General features: G+C 39.3%; 1 protein-coding gene across 1 annotated transcript; it reads right to left on the bottom strand.

Annotated features, from left to right (window-relative positions):
- Nucleotides 1-1629: 1629 nt before the first annotated feature.
- Nucleotides 1630-21561, bottom strand: LOC122662818. Its single transcript, XM_043858530.1, has 5 exons — nucleotides 21323-21561; nucleotides 3980-4144; nucleotides 3583-3648; nucleotides 3252-3482; nucleotides 1630-1828 (listed from the first exon to the last, which is right to left on the bottom strand). Exons 1-5 carry the CDS (start codon nucleotides 21454-21456, stop codon nucleotides 1630-1632), a joined length of 795 nt encoding a protein of 264 aa, XP_043714465.1. The 5' UTR covers nucleotides 21457-21561.
- Between the last annotated feature and the right edge of the window lie 433 nt (nucleotides 21562-21994).

The raw sequence follows: 21994 nt of genomic DNA, 5'->3' as shown, positions 1-21994 counted from the left end.
ATGGACTGATCATGTTTGTTTGATGTGAAAGATCAGATTTTCCTAGTTCATGCCAAAACCCTACTTTTTTGAGAGATTTCCCAAGACACTGTCTCTCATGGGTTGATCGATGTGATTTTTTAAGGACTTTTTCTCCCTCTACTATATAGTCAGTGGTCAAAAATATCAGACCAAACATAATCATAACCATCTGCGATTTCAAGGGTTCAGCATCTATGATTTAAGGTTTTCAACCCTCTCAGCGATTTTCTGTTGTTGGGATTGTTTGAGTGCTTTCTTTGAGCCTCGTGCCTCTGATTATTGTTTCTAATGCTGATTGTTGTTATTGTGGTGTCTTTGGTGACTATTTGCATCGAGTTTATTTTCTATGAAAGATATTTAGGATTTATTTTATTTGGGACAGATATGTAATCTTTTATTTTAGGGTAGCTTGACATGTAGGGAAATGTCCAATTTGAGTTTTATAGAGTTTCTATATTTGTTAGTCTAACTTTAGGAAGTAATTAGGAGCAAGGTTTAAAATCTCGGTGAAAGCTTCTTTTTTGGGTGTGAAGCAGTGTCAAACCAAAATACCGCACAAGCATTAGCTCTCCTTGAAAAGGAGGTGATCCAGCCACACCTTCCAATACAGGTACCTTGTTACAACTTCACTCCAGTCACTAGCCCTGCCTTCGGTGAAAGCCAACAAATCCAACATTGCTTAAATTTGATTTATATTGAAGGAGTTATGTTCCGATCAAAGTTAATTTGGTGTGCATGAATGCTGTCAAAATGGCTCTGAATGAAAATAATTTTTTAGACATAATAACAAATGAATATTTTACCGCACTTTTGGTTTTTAACAATGTTTTACCATATTAAGAATTATGGAATTTATAGATTTGAGAAGAACTCTAGCATTAGAAAGTTGAAAATTTCACCCATCGCCAAAAATCCAGTTTTTGTGTTTAAACCCGGGGGGGGGGGGGGGGTTGACTTTTTATCCTTTTGGAATTTGATCTTTTAACTATTTTTATTGGATTCAAATAGGGGGTATTTGCTTATTTATAAAAAATATCATAAGTAAAATACCAAAGCATTTACTTAAATGATATTTGGCATAAATAACTGTCTGTCTTGACAACTATGATTCTCAATACACTGTGCGTACACTAGTAAACTTGGGTCAAAAACCAAAAGTACCATTTTGAGTGGTTTTTTTTCTTTTTGTGAAAATAATTCATGCATTGTGTTTAGAATGTCAAAAATAGGCTGTCTACAAAAAATCAGATAAAAAAAGGCCTTGAAACCACCAGCTCAAGTTGGCTGGGAAAAAATTACAGGTTTCGACCATATCTAGGTTTCTGGCTGGTTGAAACTTGGTCGAAACCTGAGTTTTAGAACCTTGGTTAAAAATTATTTGACACCTTAATGGGTGTCAATATGAAAATCCCTTTATAAGTAGATGTGTAACCAACAATTGGGATAGTTGATTAAAAAAGATGAATTGAGTTGGTTTTTGGTTGAAGACTGCATGGGTGTTGTGCAAGTTTCTTCCCTTTCCTCTCTCTCTTCTCTCTCTTCTTCCCACTGCCTTCCCCATCCCAGCGAGACCCCTTCTTCTCTTCTACCTGAGTTTCTTAACTCTCTTCACCATACATGTTTTCCACCGATAGTGGCAGCCTCTAATCTGAGGTCTATCTCCTTAATCCCCTTTCTTTTACTCCTGAAAGTGGGAATGGAAGTATCTCTGGTATAGGCAATACAAGTCCCCAAATTCCAGCTCCTAAGCCATCTTCTATCTTGAGATTGCAACCAAGTTTCAGATCTGAAACTACAGGTAGCACCACTGCACCAGTGACATATTCAGAGATTTAAATCCCTGTTAGTGATGTAGATAAGTCACTTAGGGCTTACTTTAGTGGAAATACGCCTTGGTTTGGGTCATATATGTATTGGGACTTTGATCCCAAGGGTTTATTTTGTAATGGCCAATTTAATGGGCCTAAAATATGGGTAGAAAGTAGGAAAACTAGATTTACTTTCTTAGTTTAGTTAGAGTCCTATTTTGAGTTTGTTTTCTTTATTATTTCACTTCTTGGTTAATTTAGGTTATCTTATTAGTTAATGATAGGGTTACGCCCTTCTTTTTTAGTGTCTAAGCCTATTTTTGAGTCTTCTATATAAGTTTGTAAGGGAGGCCAGCATTGAACACGAATTTGATTAATAAAATATTGGCTTTAGCCTTTATGAAAATCCTGAGATAGGTTGGGTGAGATACCCAGGCTGAGATAGCCATTCCCTTCCCCCAACCCATTCCATCGGTTATTGAATCTAAACCCTAATATTCAGATCGAGTTCAAGAATGCTACAAGTTGCTGGTATTACTTTCAATTGATTGTCACATCGATTTCTTGAAGATTACCACATCAAGGTCATTGCTACTTCAACAGATTATTACTTGGTGGGATTATACCTTTTGGTTATCTTTTGAGATCTCATCATTCTCCTCCAACCAATGTGTCTCTTGGTTATCTTTTGAGTTCCCATTATTCTCTTGGATTCCTCATATGATTTCTTGTTTATTGGAGGGGTTTCTATTTGATCTTGCCTGGGATTAGACCTATTCAGGTTCTAGACTTACATTAATTAGTTGTGGATCGATGGAGCTATTAGCCTATTAGGGCTTGTATTCGGTGGACTGGTGGAGAACTAAAGTAGTAACCTATCCCTGAAATCTAGCCTTGATTGGATCTCTATTGAGTGAGAAATCTCAATTGCAAGTTTGAAGTTCCCCACTGGTTTAACACGCAAGTCATGGGCTGGAGGTTGAAGAAAACCCAAATCGTGGTTGTTTTAAAACCTTACATTGTGGTTTCCAATATTACCTCCCCTTCTGTCTTTGTTCTCTTTTTCCCTTATTTTATTTTTCCTTCCAAGTTTGTCCCCTTACAATAAATACTAATCTCTATTGTGTTCTTTCCTATTGAGTTAACTAATAGCTCCTTTAAGATTCTCTTTGATTACAGCCCTGCCACTCCCCCTTGATATCTTCAGATTATTACAGAATTACCATTGTTACCTTATAACTTGGTATTTGATATCTAGATGGGTCCATAATGAACCCAAGTAGGGTTTTGTGACCCACGTTCCGCATCACCAGGTACTGATTCAGGTTCTGTTATTTTGACATGTTGGATATAACATACAGTAAAAAGAGGACAGGTAATACAAGAGAAAGCACAAATAAGTAAAATATGCCACAAACTTACCTTCCAATGACACCTTGACTAGAATTTCTTGATAAATCTTCATTTGGGGGTGACAAAGTGGGCGATCTGGTTCTTTTTGGCTGTTGAGAGCTGTCAAGCCTAGCAAAAATGCTGGTACCAGCCTTTTGCATTGCAACATATGATGCAACTGTGGATGGCACTTGATGAGTTTGGGAACCATTGACGAAGGATTCTAACTGATTACCCCATCTAGGAGGAGATATTGTGGGTCTGAGCAAGAGAATCACCATACGAGAGTTTCATATAAATGCAAATGTGGACAGGGAGTACAAGAGAAAGCACAAATAAGTAAAATATCCCACAAACTTACCTTCCAGTGACACCTTGACCAGAATTTCTCAATAAGTCTTCATTTGTGGGGGATAAAGAAGGCGACCTGGTCCTTTTAGGGTGTTGAGAGCTGTCAGGCATAGCAGAAATGGTGGTTCCAGCATGTTGCATTGCAACATATGATACAACTGTTGACGGCACTTGATGAGTCTGGGAACCACTAACGGAGGTTTCTAATTGATTACCCCATCTAGGAGGAGATATTGTGGGTCTGAGCAAGAGAACCACCATACGAGAGTTTCATATAAATACAAATATGGACAGAGAGTACAAGAGAAAGCACAAATAAGTAAAATATCCCACAAACTTACCTTCCAATGACACCTTGACTAGAATTTCTCGATAAATCTTCATTTGTAGGGGATAAAGAAGGTGACCTGATCCTTTTAGGGTGTTGAGAGCTGTCAGGCCTAGCAGAAATGCTGGTTCCAGTACTTTGCATTGCAACATATGATGCAACTGTGGATGGCACTTGACGAGCCTGGGAACCACTGACATGGTATTCTAGCTGATTACCCCATCTAGGAGGAGATACTGTGGGTCTGAGCAAGAGAAGCCCCATATGAGAGTTTCATATAAATACAAAGATGTGTATATGTTACATTTCAAAAGTACAATCATCTCCATAAAGACTTATGCTTGTGTGGCTTAAATTTCATGTCCATTCACAAAAAGTTTGTCTCCATTCTATAGTTATGTATGCAAATCATGACTATTTGATATTTGGCAACTATGTACACACCATAACCCAACAACCATGTCAATCAACAATTATCAAATCCCCACAGAATCTTGAACTATAATAGCTGTTTCAGCTTGTTGCTCTAAAATAGGAAAAATAACCAACATACTCAATGTTATTCTTCGGTTATACATTTCTGATCGTGGTCCATCTGATGCAGTATCACTTAACTGGTTGGACCAGCATGATAGGCTTTGGAGACCCAAACCCATGCAGAACCGGTCTAACCTAGGATTTTGGTCCAACAAGGGTTGGAAATAGCATATTAGTTTATTTATTTCAGTCTTTTATTTGTTGACTACGTAGGAGTTAGATAGAGTTTGAGTTTGAGTTGCAAGTTATTTCAGTTTTGTAGTTAGAATAGGAGTCTTGATATTTTCCCTTTAAATACTTGCATGTAACCCAAAAATGGACAATGAAGTGAATTGAATAGAAATTTATTGAGTTTTACTTTGTGAGAGTGTGTTTGTGCGTGTGATTCCACTTCCTCCCCTGCAACTCTGAGCTCCATCTCAGATTTCTTCCTACACCATTCCTACTCCCTACCGGCCCTTCACCACCATCCAAGAGGTGGACAACTAGTCGAACTATCCATACCAAGGTAAAAGGACCAGGCAACACCAATCCCATGATTGCACAATGACCAAAATATAACAAATTGTGTTCAATATCTTCTTTGCAATAAGGAAACAACCCCCCCCCCCTTGTAAACAAAGGAAAACCACTCAAACTTACCAAAATCTGGAAGTAACATTAAACTTTCAAACAGCAATTGGTGAAAGACACTACAACAACAACAACAAACTCAGCCTTATCCCAACATAATTGGTGAAAGACACTATGAGTGAAATAAATTAAAACATGGGCAAAGGATTGCGACACGTCCTGCATGGAATGGAATCTCCCATGCCAAGTGAATGGAAGCATGGGAGGAGAGTCACACAGTTCATATACAAGGGGGGCCGCCGCATTGGTACACCAAATCTTGTTTGGACTATTTGTCCAGGTTTAGTATTCTTGCATGACAACTTTAATATTTCTTTGTTGATGTAATTGTCATATGATAAATCTATATCCATAAGCATGGTTTAAAGTACTCAATCATGAGAGGATTTTTTTTTTTTTTTTTTGTGTGTGTGTGGGGGGGGGGGGGGGGGAGAGGAAGATAAGAAACGAGACTGGCATAAGTTTAGCTCAGTGGTATCATCATCCTTTACTTAAAGGGGGTTTCCAATTAATACAAGGGATTTTTTATTGTCTTTATATCATGTAAAATCAAATTGACAATAGTGCAATAAAGATTTAGGTCACACAATGATCACTTTGTAAAATGTGAAATTCCTTTTATGTGTATGTTCCTTGAAACTATAATGATATTCAAATTCTCCAAAGTCCAAACACTTTTAGTTGTTACAGCTGGATGCTTACATAATATAGTATGTACTTCACAACTTTTGGCTTTTGATACCTGACTTTTACCTTGATCTGGTTAGTTAAACTGGTTTCCCACTTGTTGGATGGATAACAGCCATAAAAAAGGATAACATTGAATATCTTGATTATTTTCCCAAATTTGAAACACCAAGCTGCAACAATTTTTTAGAATTCAAGTTTCTGCTAGGAGAACTGATGGTTCAGGTTGCTAATTAATATGGTTATTGACTTGTTGGGTGGCGTTGTATCCAAAGTTGGCTAAATATTGAATAGTCAGGTTTGCATACATATTACAGCATGGGTGAAAAAACTTTTACGTCCTTAATGGGTGTGAAAATTTAGTCATAAACATCTGGTATATATGGAGATGCTACATGAATGTAATTTTGAAATGTAAAATATACACAAATGTATTTATATAAAAATATCATTGTGGTTCTCTTGTTCAGACCATATCTATCTCCTCCTAGATGGGGAATGAGCTATAATTCCTTGTCAATGGTTCTAATTCCCAGGCACAGCAAGTGTCAGACACATTTGCAGCATATCTTGAGACACAAAGTGCTGGGGCCCTCAGTTCTGCTAATCCTGGCAGCTCTCCACACCCAAAAAGGATCAGATCGCCCCATGTACCATCAACTAATGAAGATTTATTAAGAAATTCTAGTCAAGGTATGTCTGGGAGGTACGTTCTTAGAATATTTTCTGCCTTTGTGATTACTCTTGGGTTGGCTGTCATCTTTTAATATATATTATATAAAACACAGCTGTTGCAGTTTATCAATTCCAATTATTTATGATATATGCTGGTTTTTCAATTTCAATGCATGTGAAGGTCAACACTTAGCAGCTGGTTCTTTAGACTAATTAATGGAAATGAGTTGATTGATCTTTGCTTTGGTCTATCATTGTTTTTGCCTGATTTTTAGAATGTTGCTTTTACAATTATTTTAATTGAATTCCTACCTTAGATCATACTTCATGGTGGTTCATTTCATACTTCATAAGGATAATTGTGTACATTCTCCCCTGCCTTTGATGAAGATCAAAGTATGAAGAAAAGGGCAAAAAAACACTGTTCACGAAATTACTGTTCATGTGGTACTCTTCACATAAACAGTGATATGGGGCCCCACCTGGGCAGCTGACTTAAAGGAGTTGATGTAAGGTGTTATTTTTATTATTAAATTTTTATTTAGTTTCCTATTTATGTTTGAGTTGAAATCCTAATTGGGAATTCTAGATAGATTCTAGTTTCTATTTTTGTCTCAGCCATTGGGCTATATATATATGTAATCAGCTCTTAGGAGCAGGAGATTTGAGTTAATAAAATTAGAGTTGCTTTGCTTTGGCAAGTGATTGTCCTGTGAGAGGATTGGCTGTGAGAACTAGGGCGAGAGGCCAAGGGTGAGACAGACCCACTTCCTTATTTCCCCTTCCATCATTCTAATCGATCCCCCTTCCATCCTTCATTATGTGAATTGAATCGACAACAAGTTGCTGCATTACTGCTGGTTATTCTTCTCCATTAATCATCTACTATTGCTGCTATTGAAGATTTACACCAGTTGCTGGAATTCAGAACAGGGGCAAACCCCATCATCGATTTGAGAGAAAATTAGTGTTTCCCAAAACCCTAAAAGTTGTTTGATCTGTTTTCACTCTTTCTGAATTTCTGATCGTGTCTTCAAATTGGGAATTCATTCTATTTTCAAGAAGGGTATTCAACCCATTGGCAAGAAAAGTATTCAACCCATTTGTTACTTCAGCAGGATATTGTTCCCTCATTTGAGTTCCCATTGTTCTCTTTGGTTATCTATTTGAGATCTCATCATTCTCTTCCAACCAATTTGAGACCCCATGGTTCTCTTTCTTATTTATTGGAGGCTTTCTATTTGATCCTGCCTGGAACTAAGCCTATTCTGGTTCTAGTCCTACATTAGCCTCTGAATACAATACTGGACTAATTGCTTTAAGGGAAAATGATGGCCACACTGCCGGTTTCCTGTACCCTCTCACACTTTCTCTTCTACTTGACATGCAATTAATGGAAAATTCATGAAGATTGGTAAGGAATTCCAGGCTCTTTTTTCAGTCCTTTTTCTTTTTCTTTTTCTTTTGATACAATACAATTCCAGTAAAGGATTAGAGCATCAGTCATAGGGTGAAAACAAATGTAATGTTTAATTTAAAATCTTGCAAATATCATAGCACGTGTAGGTGATAAAATATCAATACTGTATATCACTCAATTGGATACATTATTAAGCATCAACACCTGCCACATGGACAGAGGTAGGTCAGTCCTGGTGATAGAGGATACCACACCCATCTCACAGGCCAAGTTCAGCCCCAAAAAAGCAGGGGAAGTGGTCAAAAGTGTGTCCAAAGTGATAAAAGTAACAGAAATGCCACTAGATTTCATTACAACAGTATGGGATATTTGTCATTATACATAAGACAAAAAGTTCTCTAGGTCGTGCTGACTAGAAGGCATCTCTAGACTGCACACTTAATTGAGCCATGTGGAAGGGATGTGGCAATTTCCACCGCTGGATATTGATTCACCACATATTGAATTTCAGACTCAAAATCAACCATATACTAGTCATGTATTGACCTGCACCCTTTCCATTATCCGGAATTTTTCAATGCTTTGTTTTGACACTTGGCTGACTCTATTCAAGCTGAACTAGTCATGTGAGCAGAGGACCTTTGAGCCTACCACTCTATCCATCAACAAATTTCAGCCACATCACGCCTACCATGTGGCACAATTTGGTGCAGAAATGATCTCTCATGCATCTAGTTGTTGGGGTTAACATACGAACAGAAGCATATGACTATATTGATTCGATTACAACAGCGCACACCTCCACAATCTAATGAAAAGAAAAATGATAGAAAAATGACATAAAGAATAACAACACGCAAGATTTACTTAGTTCGGCAAAAACCTACCTACATCCATGGAGAAATACCTTGTTCTTCACTAAGAGAAAGAAAACAATACAAGAATGATTTAAGTTTAATCCCCAAAACTCAAACCCAATTCCCTTGTACACCCTCTCTCAGAAAACCCAAGAACAATCCACTCTCTCACAACTCCACCCACTTGCATGTACTGTTCTTGACCTGCTTCTATGGCATTTTCTCCCTCTCAAGATATATTTAGAGAACAAAGAGCACTTGAAGTACAAGATTTCTTTTCTTGCACTCCACTCCTAGCTTGACCTTCAAGCTACCCATGTGACAAAGAGAGTCCCAATGCAAGTCAAAAAACTAACAACTCATGTGAGTCCCAACGCAATAAATGCGAGCCAAAACCCAACAATTCTCCACCTAGTGAGCATTCTGCCACTTCAGAAAAATATTGCAACTCTACCTGCTTGTAATTATCACAAACAGAAAAAAACCATTGGCCTTACAAAAATTACCAGCTACCCAACCAACCCGAATCAGCACTTTCCTGATATCACCTGATTCGATAACAATGGCCAATGAACATGTGTAGCTGACTGAGTCATCTTGTTACTTGACTCTGGAGAAGGACCTCGATCCATTCTTCTCCTCACCAGGACCATTTCTCTCACATTCGTCTGCAACCTGGAAATTTGTGGCTAGTATCTTCCCATTAATCACAAATGAGACACAGCTATTCTTTCGCGCACGAAATTTCCAATCATTCATCGAGGTCTTAACAATAGTGCTTCCTAGCAAACGATACAACCCTTGATGCTTTTCACCTTTCATTAGGATCATACAACCACGTGTGATTTTCAAAACTCCCCCTACAGCAGAATACCTGTAGCCCTCAAAATCTAACTGGCTAAGGGATATGGCTAAGGGATATTAGATTCCTGCACATATTTGGGGCATATGTCACACCACCCAAAGTACGCACCACTCCATTAAACATTTTGATTTTCACCGTTCCAAATCCCATGACTTCACAAGTAGTTTTGTCACCCAAAGACAATACACCAGCCTTCTTTTCATAGAACGTATCAAAAAAATGTTTCTTAAAACAAACATGAACAACAGAACAGGAATCTAAAATCCAATCATTGTGAAAAACATTCATACCTTTGGAGACTGTGAGAACATCTCCATCACCCAATAAAACAATGGAATTTTCAGAACCACCAACGCCATTCTTCTTTTTTCGATTAGGACAATTTCGCTTGATATGGCCAATTTCCTTGCAACCATAGCACTTGACACCCTGATTCCTTGTCTTGGATTTTGATCTGCTTCTCTCTGATTCACGATCAGACGACCTTCCTTTTCGATTCTCAACCTGAGTAACCAAAGCATAATCATGTCCATTATTTTGAGTTTTCTTTTTTTGAGTATCATGGGACAAAAGGGTTGCCTTCACTTACTCCATATACATAGTAGAGTAGTTACCAGACTATCATACAAATCAAAAAGCAAGGTAAGAAGCAACAGGGCTTTGTCTTCTTCCTCAATTTTGACATCAACTTTGCGTAGTTGATCCAAGATCCCATTGAACACATTCATGTGTTCCATCAGATTCCCGCCTTCCTTCATCTTGAGTTGATAGAGTTGCCGCTTCAGATGCAATTTATTGGTCAAGCTTTTGGCCAAATAAAGTTTTTCCAATTTTTGCCGAATTCCAGTCGCTAAATCTTCCTCCATAACATTGTTAATAATGTTATCAGAGATACAGAGTCGAATCGTGCTCACACACCTCGATTCCAACTCTTCCCACTGGTCATCTTCCATCTTCTCTAGGGGTGTCAACAATGCCCCGGCTGGCCCGAACCCGCCCTGAGCCCGGCCTGGACCCGACCCTGATCTGTCAGCCCAAAGGGCGGGTTAGGGTTGAGTTTTAGTCTGACCTTGGCAAGGTCAGGTCAGGTTCGGGATAAGACCTCGAGCTTAGCCCGGCCCGGCCCTGTATTAATTATAGGTATATATATTAATGTATATTATTAAGGAAAAGACAAAAAAAACCCATGGCTAAACCCTACATCGCATTTCATTTTTTCACTTTTCCTCCAGATCCCTTAACTCCTTAAGGGAGAAAAGCCGCCGCTCCTGCCTTCCTCTTCCTCCTTCCCTATCTCTCTCGTTATCTCGTCGAGCCTTCAGCCGCCGTCGCTCCTTGGCAACCTGCAAATCATTGAACAAGGTATGGCTTCTTCTTTGTTCCTCTATCTCTCTCATTATCTGGTCTCTCTCCCACTCTCTATGATTTAGGGTTTTTTTTTTCAGATTTCAATTTTTGGATTTCAGGGCTGCCATAATTCGAAAACGCGAAAAACACTCAAGCCTTCAGCCGTCGTCGCTCCTTGGCAACCTGCAAATCGTTGAACAAGTTATGGCTTCTTCTCTGTCCCTCTATCTCTCTCGTTATCTGGTCTCTCTCCCACTCTCAATTTTTTACCTTTTACGCTCTCATGATTAACCGGAGTTGTGTTGGATTGCTTCTCTGTAGTGATTTCTTTTTTCTCTGGGTGGGTATTGCCTGTAGTGATTGATATCCGAATTTTACTCTTCTCTGTTTTGATGTTTATATATTCTGCATTTGTTTCTATTAAGTTTTTGGGTTGATTCTTCCATGTTGCTTTGCTTTCTGTTTGTTTATGAATATCAATAGTTGAATCAAATGTTGCAGTGTTGTAATTTGGCCTTCTCCTTACTCTATTCTATCTATGAGCATGGACCACTTCTTCTTTTTTTCGTGTTTTCTCTACATACATTTTTTCTTTTCATTGTAATAACGAGCATATTACAGTGTCAAGACAGGGCCTGCCCGACCCTATCAGGGTCAATCAGGGCCGGGTTGGGTTAGGGGAAACCCTGGCAAGGTCGGACCGGGTTGAGGGTTTCTTTGGCCCTGCCAAGGTTGGGTTGGGTTGGGTTAGGGTTTAGGTTAAGGCCCCTAGGGTTGGGTTAGGGTTTAGGGCAGACCTGGCCCAACCCGACCTATTGACACCCCTAATCTTCTCTGGCTTCCCATCCTTTCTCTTCAATGCTTTAGCCAAACCTTGTTGAATAAAGATGTCCTTCACCCTTCTCTGCAAAGAGTGAAACCTCCCTTTCCATTAAATTGCTCCACCTTGAATTGAGCGATGGACGAACTTGCCATGATGCGAAAAACAAATCAAATCAAAAACAATATCCACCACGAACCCCGTGCTCTGATACCACTTGTTGGGGTTAACACACGAACAAAAGCATATGGATATATTGATTTGATTACAATAGCGCACACCTCCACAATCTAATGAAAAGAAAATGATAGAAAAATGACATAAAGAATAACAACACGCAATATTTACGTGGTTCGCCAAATACCTGCCTACATCAACGGATAAATACCTTGTTCTTCACTAAGAGAAAGAAAACAATACAAGAATGGTTTAAGTTTAATCCCCAAAACCCAAACCCAATTCCCTTGTACACTCTCTCTCAGAAAACCCAAAAACAATCCACTCTCTCACAACTCCACCCACTTGCATGTACTGTTTTTGACCCACTTCTATGGCATTTTCTCCCTCTCAAGATATATATAGAGAACAAAGAGTACTTGAAGTACAAGATTTCTTTTCTTGCACTCCACTCCTCCTAGCTTGACCTTCAAGCTACCCATGTGACAAAGAGAGTCCCAATGCAAGTCAGAAAACTAACAACTCATGTGAGTCCCAACGCAATAAATGCGAGCCAAAACCCAACACTAGTCAGCATGATCTAGAGAACATGTCCCCTTTAGAAAAATTTTGACATTTACTTTTGAGCAACTTCTAGTCATTTGGGGCTGAAAATAGACCTCTGACATGGGTGCAGCTTCCTTTATCACATAGTCCCATCCATGTTTGTCCTTGTTTGCCACTTGGGCAGGTGGTGTCATTTAATAAGTCCAAATATCTGCTAGTCATTAGTTTTTTCCATATTTAATCTTGATGAGAAGTTTGTGATGCAGGGATTTCGGCTGTCCCTACCAGCCCCCTAGCTGACCTTGTGGTTCAACCCCAGCCAAGAGCAGACCTTGCCGATGGTCTGGCCAAGCTTCCCTAAGCCTACGGTCAAGTGGTTCAAGTGGTTTTTTTTTCGGTTAATTATTAACCATGCTTGGAAGGCACTAGAATAGTATTAATTCATTTTAGTTTTTAGCACTAGGTCTTTTTGTATTCCAAGGCATATTTATAAGCCTTTTCCTATTCCTAAGCTGTTAGTTAAGTCTTTTCATTAAGTATTAGTCTAGAGTCTATAGTTGTCACGGCGTTTAGGCGACCCAAGGCGATGGAGAGGGGGCAAAATCAAGGCGACACCAACTAGGCGGGCAAGGCATCCAAGGCGCCCGCCTAGTTGACCAAGGCGTGGCGATGCCTTGACAACTATGCTAGAGTCTAGTGTTAATCTTTAATGTTTTGCTCAGTTTTTCCATTTTGACTTGTTGGGTATTTCCTTGTCTTGTTGGAATCCCAAAAGTCTCTATATTACTTTTTGTAAGTTAGCCTCCATGCCTTGGCTATATAAGTAAACTCATGGAAGCTTCTTGGCAGCCATAAATTGAAAGAAAAAAAAACCTCTCTTCGAGAATTTTACTTGTAGATCTCAAGTGATTATGGATCTCAACAAATACATCCAAAAGTGGATCTCTTTTCGTGGACCTAGGTGAACTCCTAAGGTGGACTCTAGTGGATCTCTAGCAGCCAAAGCTATCTCTTATTTTCTATTTATCTTCTTTCTCTTAATTTCAACTTCATCTCTCACCATCATCTCTATCATCTTCAACCTTCCATCAGACCACCTTAAACCCAAACCGTGGCTAGGTGACTCTTCATCTTCCCTAGCTTGCAACCCTTCTATCCTCTTTTGGTCCTACACAACCTGATCTTAATCTGGTTGTCCTCCAGAATCGACCCTACAAGAATCCCTCCTGGATTCTACACCAACTGGTATCAGAGCATGGCTGGAGAAGAGGGCAACCCCAACCGAGAAAATGATCCTCACATCCTTCAACAAATTGCCGACTCTTTGAAATCCATATCTGAAAGACTCCAGGCTGTGGAGCAATCCAGCTAACTGGTTCATCTCATCAACATCATGAAATGAGAGATGAGAACCAGCCTCATGCCTTTTATAACATTGGAGGAAGAAGAACAGCAAGAAGGACTCAAGTCCCACCCAATTTGTATGCTACTCCACCAAATCCAGCAACCTTTGAAGAACACATGTGATCATACATAGATCAAAATGCTGGCCAACTTGCCCGAAGACAAGATGATACACATAAGGTAAAAATGGAGTTGAAAGAATACAACGGAAAGCTCGATCCCCAGGTATTTATTGATTGGCTGAATGTTGTAGATGACTACTTTGAATGGTTTGAAATGCCCGATTATAGGAAGATCAAACTCGTCAAGACCAAACTCATCGGTCCTGCTTGAGAATGATGGAAAATCCATGAGCATGGGATGCAATCAAAGGGTACACCCATTACAACATGGGCTGACATGAAGGAAGATTTGAAAGACAATTATCTTCCTCCTTCATTTGTTGACTGATTGCATGACCAGTTCAATACCTTGAAGCAAGGTACCCTGTCAGTGGCCGAAGATACGGAATCATTTGCTGTCCTACTTTCAAGTTTGGGAATTGAAGTAAGTGATGTCCAACTAATGTCCAAATTCAAACTTGGTCTCACGTTTGAAGCATAGTTGTCAAGGTGTCGCCTAGGCGCCGTCTAGGAGCCTTGGATGCCTTGTTGGTGTCGCCATGTTTTTGGACCCTCTCCAACACCTTAGGTCGCCTAGACACCGTGACAACTATGGTCTGAAGTGAGAAAAGCTTTGGGTACTACAAGTCTTTATGATATTAAGGACTGCTATCAAAAGGCCTTAGAAACAGAAGAATTAATGAAGCTACCCTCTAGGTCATATGAGATCCCTTTTAATAGAGGACCTGCCCATCCCCGAGCTGCACATTATAGAACACCTCCCTCCTCAAATCAGCAAGGTTTTTCCTCAAGAACTGATTACAACGGAAAGGCCCTTATGCAGTCTGGTTCTGGATCTAAGGAGTGTTACTATTGTAACGAATCTAGGCAAATTGCTAAGTACTGCCCCCAAAAGACTAAACGTACCAATGCTGTGGTAGCTAGTCATGAGTCTAATGATGAAGTAAAAATCAATGATGGAATACTTCTCGACGCTAATGACCCTTATGAAAATGAGGTCTATTGTGGTGATGACGTTGAATATACTCAAGAAGTGCATGTTATACATCGACTTCTAGTAGTTGAGAATAAGTCTGACCACGAGGTTGAGGTCACTGATGTTTTGCTTTCCTACAACAGCCTTGATCTTGTCAACCAAACTCAAACTGATCCTATTGAGACAACTCCCACATCTGTTGTGCAACACCTTCCAGAAGCTGAAAAGGTAACAACATATTCCAAGTGCAAGTTTGTGGCAACTGCGGGAATGAAGGTGGGAAAGAACTACTTTTTTTATGTTGTAAGTGCAGCGATGGAGCTGAGCATAGTTATTGTCTACAAACTTTGTTGGCTGATGTTCAGCAAGAAGAATGGTTGTGTGCAGACTGTATAATGTAGTCCTAGATAGGTAGGAGACCTACTAGGAGCCAAACAGCAGGATCAAATAACAAAAGGGGTTGCTGGTTTGATTGGACAGCACTAGGATTAGGTCAATTCCTAGGGTTAGGGTTGGATATTGGGAAAGGGGTTTATAGGGTATTAATGGGCAGGTCTAGAAGGCTATTATGGTATAAAAAAGTTAGGGTTTGGATGAGTTTTGAAATTCTGCAATTTTGGGCAGAATTGAATTTTAGGTCAAAATTAGGGTTAAAGTTAGGTTTAGGTTAGGGTTGTCTTATATGGTAATGATAGGCAGGTGTAGGGAAGTCTAATGGTATAGGTTTTATGATGTTTGAGTGAATGGAAGTAGGTTAGATGAGTTGGACAGCAAGATAAGGTTATTTGAGACAATTCCTAATAGAGGTAGGAGAAGGAGATTCTAGGGTTCAGGGTGGTGGGGATCTGATGAAACTTGGATTGAGTGTCAAAAATGATGTAACGGATGTAAGCTGAAAGTTTGGTTTGAAACTGATGGATAGATTTGAAGTTATGGAGGAATCCTAGTTAGGGTAGGAGTGAGAAGAAGAAGGTTTAAACAAAGTTCAGATTCAAACTTACTAGATTTGAAGAGATCTTCAATGGCAGCAGCTTTGAAGATGAACAATGGGGTCTCCCGATCTTCACGATGCAAGGAGTCGATTGGAGATCCACCAATCCCTTCCACCTTGATAAACCCACAAGGAAGCAACACTCTCAAGGAGCAACAACAGCAACAAAGGTAACAAGCATAAAGCTGAGTTTTATTAATCAAATTCGTATTCAAGGTTTTACCCCCATACAACCTTATATAAAAGACTCAAAAATAGACTTCTACTCTAAAAAGGAAAGGCCTAACCCAATCTTAACCTATTGGGTAACTTAAACTAACTAGGAAACTAAAATACTAAAAGAAATAGACTCAAAACCTGGTTGGACTTATAGAATCCTAATCCAGCCCAACTTACATCACATGACCACTTAAACAAGTCACATGATCACTTAAGTGATCACATGACCACTAATTACATAAAAATCAAAACTAAGGAATTAAAACAACTAATCCCGTATGCAACCTAATTACCCATATTTTAGACTCATAAAAGTGGCCTATTACATAGAAAACCCATGGGATCAAAAACCCAACATACATATAACCCAACCCTAGACTTATTTCTAGAGAAATAACCACATTTCGGTGATGAATCTGCATCACTGTAAGCCTTCGACGAACAGTGTTCACCTTCGACATAATACTGCTAATGAAGTTGCACCATCTCGTAACCGTTCGTACGAGTTTGAGAATGTTATGAATGATAAGTTGATAACAATGTCATGACTCGAAGCGGCAGAAAATACTAAACATTTCTGGTGAAGTAGAAAGGTCATCCCAAGACGAATCTCACTTGGATCCATGCGGGGATGCCTTCAAGCGCCTCGACCCGGATCTCTGTACCAGCTACTTGTCTCATCTACATTCGTCGAAGACGAATGATTTTAAGAGGAGGAGAATTGATGTAGGGATTTTGGTTGTCCCTACCAGCCCCCTAGTTGACCCTGCGGTTCAGCCCCAGCCAAGCCCAGACCCTGTGGATGGTCTGGCCAGGCTTCCCTATGCCTATGATCAAGTGGTTCTTTTTTTTGTTAATTATTAGTCTTGCTTGGAAGGCACTAGAATAGTGTTAATTATTTTTAGTTTTTAGCACTAGGTCTTTTTGTATCCCGAGGCATATTTAGAAACCTTTTCCTATTCCTAGGCCATTAGTTAAGTCTTTTCATTTTCCTAAGTATTAGTCTAAAGTCTAGTTTTAGTCATTAATGTTTTGATTAGTTTTTTTCATTTTAACTTGTTGGGAATTTCCTTGTCATGGAATCCCAAAGGTGTCTTTATTATTTTTTGTAAGTTCCAAGAGGCATTAGCCTCCATGCCTTGGCTATATAAGTAAAATCGTGGGAGCTTCTTGGCAACCATGAATTAGAAAAAAAGAAAATAAATAAATAAATAAACTCTCTTTGAGACTTTTACTTGTGGATCTCAAGTGTATCCACAAGTAGCTGTGGATTGCAGCAAATGCATCCAAAAGTGGATCTCTTTTCGTGGACCTAGGTAGACTCCTAAGGTGGGCTCTAGTGGATCTCTAGCAGCCAAAGCTATCTTTTATTTTTTGTTTTTATCTTCTTTCTCGTAATTTCAACTTCATCTATCACCATCATCTCCATCATCTTCAACTTTCCATCAAACCATCTTAAACTCAAACCGTGGCTAGATGACTCTTCATCTTCCTAGCTTGCAACCCTTCTATCCTCCTTTGGTCCTACACAACCTGATCTTAAGCTGGTTGTCCTCCAGAATCAATCCTGCAAGAATCCCTCCCAGATTCTACATCAATTGGTATAAGAGCATCAGCCATAGGGTGAAAACAAATGTTAAGTTTTTGGATGCTGCATGAACTTAATGAAGGTAAATGATGATAGATTTGTGGCAACTAGAGATCCACTAGTGCCCAGCTCTTGGAGATCCACCAAGGCCACCAAAAGAGATCCACTTTTGAGTGTATTTGTTGCGATCCACAGCAACTTGAGATCCACAAATAAAATTCTTAAAGAGAGTTTTTTTTTTTTCAATTCATGGTTGCCAAGAAGCTCCCATGATTTTACTAGGCATGGAGGCTAATGCCTCTTGGAACTTACAAAAAAGTAATAAAGACACCTTTGGGATTCCAAGACAAAGAAATTCCCAACAAATAAAAATGATAAAAACTAATCAAAACGTTAAAGACCAACACTAGACTCTAGACTAATACTTAGGAAAATGAAAAGAGTTAACTAACAGTCTAGGAATAGGAAAAGGCTTATAAATATGCTTTCGAATACAAAGAGACCTAGAGCTAAAAACTAAAAATAATTAATACTTTTCTAGTGCCTTCCAAGCAAGGCTAATAATTAACCAAAAAAGAAAAAAGAACCACTTGAACCATTTGACCGCAGACTTAGAGAAGCCTGGGCAGGTTCTGGGCTTGGCTGGGGCTGAACCGTAGGGTCAACCAGGGGGCTGGTAGGGACAATCGAAATCCCTGCATCAGTTTGTCTCTTTAAATCCTAGTGTGTGTAAATATTTACGTGAGACTAATTAGTTAGGTACACATTAAGTATGATGCTTCATCCAAACTCATTCATGGTCATCTCACTCTTCAGTTAGGGTTTCTAATGAATAAACCAAAAAAAAAAAGGGTAATTTACACATACCACCCCTGAGGTTTGACGAAAGGATATTTTTACCCCCCAGTTTTGAAAAATTCTGCGTACCCCCCTGAGGTTTGCAAACAGTAACAAATAAGCCCATTCCGTCAGTTCATGACTAACAGTGTTAAAAATAAGAGGTGAACTGACAAAATTACCCTTGCAAGAAAAGAAAAAAAAAAAAAACCTGCAACTCATCCTCCCCAAATCGATTGGGGAAGATGAGTTGCAGGTATCCTGAAAATCTTCTCTCTTCGTTGGATATTATTGATTTCTGAAGAGGAAGCTTCATATATGGGTGAGGTCGAGGGACGAGGACGGTGGGGAAGAGAACTGCCTGGCAATGCTGATTGAGGTCGCTGCAATATGTAGTCAAATGTCGCCGGAGCAAAGACCCACAATGTGGCAAGTGTTGAAGATGATTCAGGAAATCAAGGAGACCGTGATGATGGAGGACAACAACCAACTGGGCTTTTCTTGATTAATTTGATATTTACTTCTTGCTTTACAATTTACAGCTACTCTAGACACACTTTTCGTTTCATTAATTCATTTGGTGATGAGACAAAAAAGAGAGAGTAAAGAAGTCTGAATCAGGGAAGAAAAGGGTAACAGGCTGAACAACTTAATCAGGACAAACTGCAAGACCAGTTCTCTTCTTCCCGTCTTCTTCGTGCCTTCCCATTTCTCTACTCTTTATCTTTTCTCTCAAAAGCCTCTTCCCTCTTCGATCTCCAATCTTGCCTTGTTCCTCTCTCATCAAAAGCAGCAAACGAAGAGTAACCATAAACTAGAAGAAAGAATAGAAGCTTATTACTGGAGGAATTGCATTCTCTGCTTAGTAAACAGAGGAGTTTAATAGACCCAGATATGAATGCAACTCAGCAGCCACCCCTTGGAGAGGAAGGTAATAACCTTGGCATCTCATTAGGGTTTTCGAGCTCAGCCACCGGTTTCAATCAACAAGGTTGGAAGAACAGCAACAGAGTCTCCTCCTTCGAGTTTCAGATCCAGAGCTGGAGTTTGCCGGAATCTAAATCTAGTTGGTGAGACATTGCCACCAGTAATCCCGAGGCACGACCGGCATGGAATCGATAGAAATCTACAAGCCCCAAACTAAACATGCTTCAAGCCCCACCTCTCATACCAACAACTGATCTTCTTCTTTTTCAAACCCTAAATGATTTGGGGAAAATCAAACAAAAACCCAGAAAAGAAGAACAAATTAAAACCAAAAAAAGAAGAGGTTGATAGTGTATCAGTTGATTAATCTATTACAGTTACCATCCAATTTGGTTGGCTTCAGGGTAGGTTTGCTTGAGGATCGAGATATGTGAGTTGCAGGTTTTTTTTGGGGAAGATGAATAGTTGCAGGCTTCTTTTTTTTTTGGCAAGGGTAATTTTGTCATTTCACCTCATTTCTAACACTGTTAGTCATAAACTGACGGAATGGGTGTATTTGTTAACATTTGTAAACCTCAAGGGGGTACGCAGAATTTTCCAAAACTGGGGGGTAAAAATATCCATTCGTCAAACCTCAGGGGTGGTATGTGTAAATTACCCACAAAAAAAAAAAAAAACAACCATCCTTCAACTGAAGTCTAGAGATATTATAGCTCGTTTCAAAGAATTTAGTCTTAAAAACTGGTTGGCAATTACTCATTTATTCATAGTCAGGCTCCTAATTTAGATGCAGAGAACAGTACTTTATAGAACACCTACAATGACATACACTAGTAACAATCATTTACATATTCTGCAGCTGTGCTTACACATATTAATTTCCACCAACCATGACTTTCAAACACTAAAACCCTCTCTTGATACGGTATGTTGAGTTTAGGGATCTCAAAACATGCACTTCCATACACCCCCTCACACCCCCCCCCCCCCCCAAAATAAGTATTGCATACGCACAATAAGTTGTAAAGATGTCTCACAGCAACAAAACTCAAAAACAGTGACAAAAAAATAGGTTTATATTAGGAACCAAAATGGTTAAGGACACAATGATTTGCTTCAGAGGTGGAAAAAGGTACCTGGACCGGCTAGAATGAGTGCCCGCACAGAATGGGAAGCAACATTTATCATATTGGGTCCCCTGGGATTAAGGTTCTAATTTGATGATTTTCATCAGTCCGAGTGTTTTTGGCATATTGAAGCACAACAAAGGCCAGAACGAGTGTCAGTACAGAGAAGCTGGGTTAATGGCCAACGAGGGTGGAGTAGTCCCTGTGGTGTCGGTTGAAAAGTGGTTCCTATTTTTACGCTCAAGGCGCATTGATTAGGTTCTTGAAACTTCAACAAGGAGATCATACAAACCATAATTGATGCCAAATGGTACTAAACAATGAAAATAGAAGTTTACAATTTGCTTCTTTTTTTTTGGTACGAAGTTTACAATTTGCTTGAGTCCCATTATTCAGTGCAACGTCTTGCCCTAGTTACCACAAAATTCAAGTACCTTTGTTTGGATGATTGGGTTTTCCAAGATAAAATAAAGGATCTTACTGGGGTTCATATGGCTACTAAACCAGTAAACCCTATATTTTTTTCGTGTTGCTCAAAACCAGAACATGTATGCCAAAAAAAAGAAACCCAAGAAAGAGTCTGGACTCTGGATTTCCAAACGAATGGAATGACTAGAGATGAATAGATAAAAACAACGAACAAGAAAAAAAAAATGGAAAAATCCACCTTCGATATTGCTGTTGGACGCTGGAGTTGTTTGAAGGAAATGTTACAGGAGGAGAACGACGGAAGCTCTCAAATGGGTTCGAAGTTTTAGGAGTAGAAGGTCCCGAGTTCCTACCAAATCCTCCCAACGCCATCAACGCATAATGCTTCGATTTCTCTGCAACTCTCTCTCGGTTGGAACTTCGATCTCGACTCAAACTGGGTTTGGAGTTGTGGCTTGGAAGATCCACCCCATATCTAAGGAGCTATTAAAAAAACACAAAAAAAAAATATGATATATCTAGGAATACCAGGAGCGTTTCACAACAAGTATTTGGACCAGCAATCGAAAATACCTCTCAGATCAAATCGTCATGCTCTTCAAGATGGCCGGTAGGAAAGATTGAAATCTATGGGTCGACCGTTCTGAGAGTGCAAAGTAGAATTCCGAAGAAACCCGAATTCGCTGCTAAGATAATGGAATCCAATTCCAAGGTAGGAACCATCGATCTGGCAAAGCTCCGAGAAGTAAAATTCGAAATCTCTCTCTCTCTCTCTCTCTCTCTCGGTTCTCGCTCTCTGTTTTTTTTTTGTTTTTTCATTCAAATCATTTGTGATCCCTCCCTAAACCAGTCTTTTTTTTTTTTTTTCGGTAAAACCTAAAATCAGTGTGATAAACCAAAATTATACGAG

The sequence above is a fragment of the Telopea speciosissima genome, chromosome 5 (assembly GCF_018873765.1).
Source record: "Telopea speciosissima isolate NSW1024214 ecotype Mountain lineage chromosome 5, Tspe_v1, whole genome shotgun sequence".
Taxonomy (NCBI): domain Eukaryota; kingdom Viridiplantae; phylum Streptophyta; class Magnoliopsida; order Proteales; family Proteaceae; genus Telopea; species Telopea speciosissima.
This window is presented reverse-complemented; position numbering and strand designations above follow the sequence as displayed.